The sequence below is a fragment of the Apium graveolens genome, chromosome 9 (genome assembly GCF_009905375.1).
Source record: "Apium graveolens cultivar Ventura chromosome 9, ASM990537v1, whole genome shotgun sequence".
NCBI classification, from domain to species: domain Eukaryota; kingdom Viridiplantae; phylum Streptophyta; class Magnoliopsida; order Apiales; family Apiaceae; genus Apium; species Apium graveolens.
In genome coordinates this window covers 242,664,857-242,671,225 of record NC_133655.1, presented here as the reverse complement: position 1 = coordinate 242,671,225, position 6,369 = coordinate 242,664,857, and the positions used below count along the sequence as shown (strand labels likewise).

At 33.6% G+C, this 6,369-nt stretch overlaps 1 protein-coding gene across 4 annotated transcripts; it reads left to right on the top strand.

The window, feature by feature from the left end:
* Positions 1-1,335: 1,335 nt before the first annotated feature.
* LOC141686684 (F-box/LRR-repeat protein At3g03360-like) lies at positions 1,336-5,738 on the top strand. Of its 4 annotated transcripts, none has more exons than XM_074491735.1 (4): positions 1,336-1,695; positions 2,287-2,651; positions 3,212-3,379; positions 4,700-5,738. In XM_074491735.1, exons 1-4 carry the CDS (start codon positions 1,518-1,520, stop codon positions 5,450-5,452), a joined length of 1,464 nt encoding a protein of 487 aa, XP_074347836.1. In that variant the 5' UTR covers positions 1,336-1,517; the 3' UTR covers positions 5,453-5,738. The 4 variants fall into 4 exon arrangements, with proteins under 4 accessions (XP_074347836.1, XP_074347834.1, XP_074347835.1 ...); XM_074491736.1 differs by having other exon boundaries at positions 1,522-1,695; positions 2,279-2,651; XM_074491733.1 differs by having other exon boundaries at positions 1,336-2,651.
* The last annotated feature ends 631 nt before the right edge of the window (positions 5,739-6,369 follow it).

The following is a 6,369-nucleotide window of genomic DNA, read 5'->3' as shown; positions in this document are numbered from 1 at the left end:
TGTGATCCCTTTGTTACATGCAGCATTCCTCGTTATATTTTCTATGTTTGTAACATTAATTATGTTTTCCTTTTATCTTTGTTTTCGATATTTGCATTCTGTGAATGTTTTATATATAATTATATAATTCACTAAAATTTGAAACTGTGTCGCAAAAATTATTAATATGCCAAAAAAATTATAAACTGCCATTAGACATAAATTTAATAATTTTTATATAATGTGTCCCATATTAAATTCTAATTTTTATATGTTTGACTTATTTTAATTTAAACTGATTTAGGATAATTCTACTGCCTATCTTGAGTCTTCAGTTATTAAGTTGAGGGTGTATTTAACTATTATTCTAATTATGTTTCTAATTCATTTTTAAATTAAATCTTTATTTACGATCTGTCCTATTGTTTCCATAAACTAGTTTAAGAGTTTTTATACACTGACTTATATATTTAAAATTATTTAAAATATGCATTTTGAATTTTTTATTTTTATATAAATACTAAACAGAAGTAAGTACAACTGAATTTAAAAGTGGGAATTGATTGAAAATACAGCTTTTTGTAAAATTATTTGCAAATTTATCAACTTTTGAAAAAATTGCAAAATGACTATTTTATCTTAAAAATATTTGTAAAAATAAGATATTGAATAATGACTTGCATTTAATTTTAAATGTGAAACTATTTAGGTTGTTTCTCGAGTTGCAATCTGGGTTGCAAATTATGCTATAAGTATGGTTAAAATTTACTTAACATTTTTTTTAAATATTTTAATTAATTAGTTGCAAACGTGGTTGCAAATAGTTCCGAAATTGACCTATTTTTGCAATTATTTTAAAAAATTGATAATTTATGTACAAAAAAATTAAAAAACGGATACTTATAAAAGAACGGGGTGTATTCATTTTAAAGAATTGTTAATAATCTATGAATTTTAAAAGATTTTCGTTGATTTTAATTTTTCATGGATTTTGATGGAGTTGATCCAAAATCTTGTAGAGTCTTGCAGATTTTGTGGAGTTTTTTAAAAATCTATCAAAATCTCATGTATTTTGAAAGAGATTTCAAGATATTAAAAATGTACTAGCAAATCCATTAAAATCCACAACTTTTTTAAATAAAAGAAAATCCATGGACTTTTGAATACCAACCAAATTTTGATTGACTTTTTAAAATCTAAATTGAATACACTCAAATTTTAAAAGACTTTTTTCAATCCTAGTTAAATACCTTCAGATTTTAAAAGATTATTTAAAATCCAAATTGAATAGCCATTATTTACAAAATCTATAAAAATCCTTAAAATCTCAATTGAATAAAGTCCCAAAGAGTATAGTGGTATACACAGGCACAGCAAACAAAAGAGAATTGGGGGAAAACGAGAATTAGGGTTTTAACTATTTACACAGCAAACCAAAAGAAACAAAGAAGCCAATCACCTGGGACGACTCTTGACTACTTAAACTATCCGACCGTGTTCAGAATATAGTACAATTAGTACAGTGTATATAGTATACAATGGGGAAAAAGAAAATTAGAAGTGGAGCTGAATGTTCTGAAGACGCAATCAGCAGATTGCCTGATGAACTCATCCACAAGATTCTCTCGTTCGTGGATGCTAAAGTAGCTGTTCAAAGCAGCATTCTCTCGAAACGATGGAGGTTTATCTGGCCTACTCTTCCTTTTCTCAATTTTGGTGAGTACGAAGAATGGTCACCTTACAGAACTTACATGTTTATTAACCATGTTTTGTCTAATCGGTGCCATCCAGCTAGTGTTTCTGAATTGAAAATGTGTGTTTCCTCTCATGATTGTGTTCTCCAGAATCAACGTGACGGATGTTTAGTTGAAAAGTTTGTTGAGTATGCCATCACACATAATGTGGAATGCTTAAGTCTTGAATTATTATACTGGCATCGACCTTTTAAGTTGTCCACATTCACCTCCAAATCCTTAAAGATACTTACGTTGCGACTGGATCTTGAAGGAGATTTATATTCTTGTCCTTGGGATTTACCTGTTTTAACAACTCTTCATTTGTTGGACAATAAATATGAGTATTATAAAGATGAAGATGACGATCATATATCATTAGATTCTTTGTTGACATGCTTGCCTGCCTTGACAACTCTGAATCTTGAAAAGTGGGATTTATCTCATTCTTTTTCTTTCAGTTTGCCTAAATTAACATCTCTCCGCCTGTTTGATTGTAAATTTCCCGAGAGAGTTTGGAACTTCCCGGCTTTATTGACTCTAGATCTGATTGAATGTCTTCCCAGTAATGTAGGGCATGTACTCTCTTCACTTGATAATCTACAAAATCTCACAGCAGTTGTAGGAGAGAGCGCACAACAGGATCTTCTACTATCTTTCCCTCAATTGGTGAATCTAAGTCTCAGGACCAGGAACGTTTTTCAATTTCCTCGTTTTAACATTGTGGTTTTGGCGCCAAAACTCCGCAGTTTCACTTCTGTTGGCGTCTTTTCAATCACTTTTGAAGCTCCTGAGTTGGAGAATGTATACATGAAGTTACAAGGTCGGTTTCAGAACTTGAGTTTTGAAGACAGGGAAACTTCTAATCTGCGATTTGCACATATGCTTTTAGGACTTGGTAATGCCAAGAATATATCTTTTGACTTGGACAGCATGGAGGTAAATTAATATAGAAAATTTATTATAATTTCAGGAATGCTTTTATATTCTTCTCTCACTAAATAGAGTATTCATCTTGATTGTGTAATATGTGACCTTGGTAAAATTTAGTTTCTGAGCATGCCTATTATATATTCATCAAATTTAATTGTTTACTGAACCGTGCATTTGTCAGTTTTAAGCTTAGCGTAGGGTTATATATACACACTTTCCCTTCAAGTATGTCTGTCAAGTTGATACACCTAACTTGATCGAATTTTAAGGATGCAGCTGTTCTTGCTGCTCCTTCCAAATGCAATTATTCTCATTCCTCCTTCCAGACTTATCTGTTGGGCAGTTGTCGCAACTTATGAGTTATCTTAAACGAAAGTAATTATGTCACTTCTCCTAAACTTCTTGAGGTGTTCTTGTTTCCTGCAAAATCAGATACTATAGAAAATAAATGCAGAAGCAATTGGTTTGTTATTATATTTTTTGGTGAAACTAAAATGCTCAACAAATTACAATACCTTTGATTTAGTTTTTGTGTTTTCTCTCAATCTTGTTTGATTATTTCATAGGCACTTTTTGGGATTCCCAACTACCTTGCAAGTTTTCCCTCTCCATTCCGTAACTTAAAATGTGTGAAGCTACCACGAGGATATAAAGAATCGACTATGTCTAGTGCTCTTAGAAGCTACTTACTTGGCGGCTCTCCAAGAGCCACCATTGTCTCTACATTGTCTCAGGTATTTAATGAATTTGTCGTCCTTCTCCGTAATTCAACACATTTTTTGTCTTAATTTTTTTAGGAGATGCAATGCATGGAGCATTAACAATTATTATTTATTAGCTATATCTCTTTACCTCCTCTAAATTGGGGTATTGTGGTTTGTGATGGGAGCAAGGGCAATGTGTATGGTGGAACTTCTTTTGTATTGATAACGAATCTCTAGAAAAGGATTTGTCGTTTTTTTTATTAATGTGTAGATACATTTTTTATAAACTTTCTTGAAAGCGAAGTAGTATCAAGCTTGTCGATAGTCTTTTCCGTGGTATGAGTGTTAGCTTCCAATTTGATGAGATGTAAGGTTTCACTTAATATAGGCAGAGTTAAATGCGGGAGTAATGAGCAAACAATGTAAAGATACTAGTAATAGCATTATCTACACTAGTTTATGTCCGAAATCTTAAAACACCTACATATGCTATCAACAAAATTTGCTCTCTTGGAATATATATCTTCAAACTTTGTATACAATTTCTTTTACATGCGCACACATGCACCGGGAAAGATGATTTTTCACCTAATGTTTACATGTTGTTACACTCGTGTATACACAAACCCTAACATCATTGCGATTTGCGAGTAAATATTAAATCTTGAAATATGATTGTATCCCAAAAGTCGTGGTTTCTATGCCTGTATTTGTATAATGTGGGAAGCTGAGTGCCCGTTCAATGTAATTGAAGCAAAGGCAACATGGAGAAATGGGAATGAGTAACCCAAGGTGGGTATGGGTGAACAATATAGATCCTAATTTTGGATAATGATATCCCTTCAGGATTCAGTGACAATTAGCTAGTCAGGGTCTGTAATATTAAAATATTTGAATTGCTAGAATCCATTGTAATCCAACTCTTTTGATCTAGATCAAGGACGCATTTAAATTCAAGCTATAGGTCTGGTCTAACTGTGCTCCAATTGATGTATCTTGTATAATTTACTTTCTAATGCTTGATGAAACATGATACTTAGATATGGGGATGTACTGGTATCCGCATGTTTCACACGTGCGAGCACACAGGTACATCCACACATCTGAGTGGATGTGAAATTAAAACACATTATAAGCAGAGTTGAGAGAGAGGGGTAGCCTGGCAGATTAGCTGTGCTAAGTTAGCCAAGAAATTTGAGGCCATATCAAGTATTGAAGCCATGACACTTGCCAAATTATATTGTGGCTTTTATAATCTCATGTCCAAGCATTTTCTTAAAACTAAATATATGTGTATATAATGATACAATTTTCTTATATATATAACTGAAGTTATCTGTTTTTTTTCAGGATAACATGATTCCTCACACAGCAGCAGTTTCCGTAACAGCTGCAAATGAGTTGGTAGGAGAGTCATTGGCAACTGCAACCAAGGAGCTGGTTGATTGTCAATATACAAATAAAAATGTGTGCTTTGACACTACGGACGTGGTGGTGCAAAAACATTATGCGGTGGGGAATTCTCTAGTAGATGCTAACAGTGTTAGACAATATGAATCCTTAGTTGAAGGGACAAGCAACGATCCAGGCAGCTCTTCTAGAAAGAATAAAGATTTTGGAATGTGGCGGGGCCATGAGGTAAACTCCGAGTTCGTATGCCTACTTGATAATATTATGCTCAAGTACCCGGAAACCTTTGAGCACTTCGGCGCAAAAAACAAGAAATTGTGTACGATGAATTTGAACATGTTGTGCACCTCACTGAACGACTTTTCGAAAGTATCGATGACTGAGGTTGATTCTGAGATAATAATTGCGTACAAGGATGTATGTGCATACTTGCAGAATCAGGGATTCAATGTAAGTTGGGTGGTGAACCGCCTGAACTATATAGAACAGCTCCGGTTCTCAAAGCCCCTGATTCCCGAGCTTCATGCAATCGACTGTTGTATTAACGATACTAATAGTAAAATACAAGATCTGCAGGCTCGTGTTGATGAGGCCAAAAGTCTTCGTATGCAGAAGATGACAGAGATTGAGAAAGCTTTTGGAACTTTAGGGACAAAGCTTGCTGTTGGTTTCCTCGGAGATGATCTACTTTGACTTTCAAGGATTGCTTGAACTTTTGACAGCTTTATTGGATTAGTGTGTTGTCTATTTCTAGTCCCCAAGCCTTTAGTATCCTGTCTATTTTCTAGTATTCAGAGGTATCATGCTTATTTGCCCTGTCAATTCGTTCGTGTCGTGTACTCAAAATTCAAACTCTGACTCATTTTCAATTCGTGTACTTTCCTGTTTGTGTACCTCTGTTTGGGGTCGTTCTTGTGTCGTGTTTTGTGTAAAGTTGAATATTAATATTAATATAATTAATTAAATTAATAAGTATAAATATTGAATTCTTAGGTAAAATATACACAAAATTATATGAAATATATACATTTAAATCATTTATACTTATAACATTATAAAACTATGCATTATGTTTAAAGTATTTATTCAAAGACATGAAGAAAGTTAGTGTTGGCTTCTTATTTTTGAACAATTGGTAGGGGTTTTCCCAAACTGAGACCCTTTCTTCTTTACCAGTAGAAATTAGGAAACCAACCATTTCATTCTCCTAAAAGGGTGAAGTGAGTAAAAAGAAGAGAAAACAGTCATCTTTGACTTTGATAAATGAGAGTGGTGAGGATCAAACAAAACCAGAGTTAACCTTGGTCAAGAAACCAAATAAGGCAAAGCAAATTGAGTTAACCACTCAAGCTACCTCTGCATCCTCTCAAAAGGATGTAGTTGCAAAAGAGGGCATAAAATATACTCTAGGGGCATCCTCTCAATATGATGTCTCTATTGAAAAGAGCACTCTCCCTAGTGCACCCTGTAAAGAGTTTGCACCAACAATTGAACAGATTCAAGTGTATGAAAGAAGGAATAAGGATGACACACACACATAGCACATTTTTTGAAGCTCCCTCATCTATTCAGGGGGAGCTGCCAACACTCAACTCTGAAATTCAAAATCA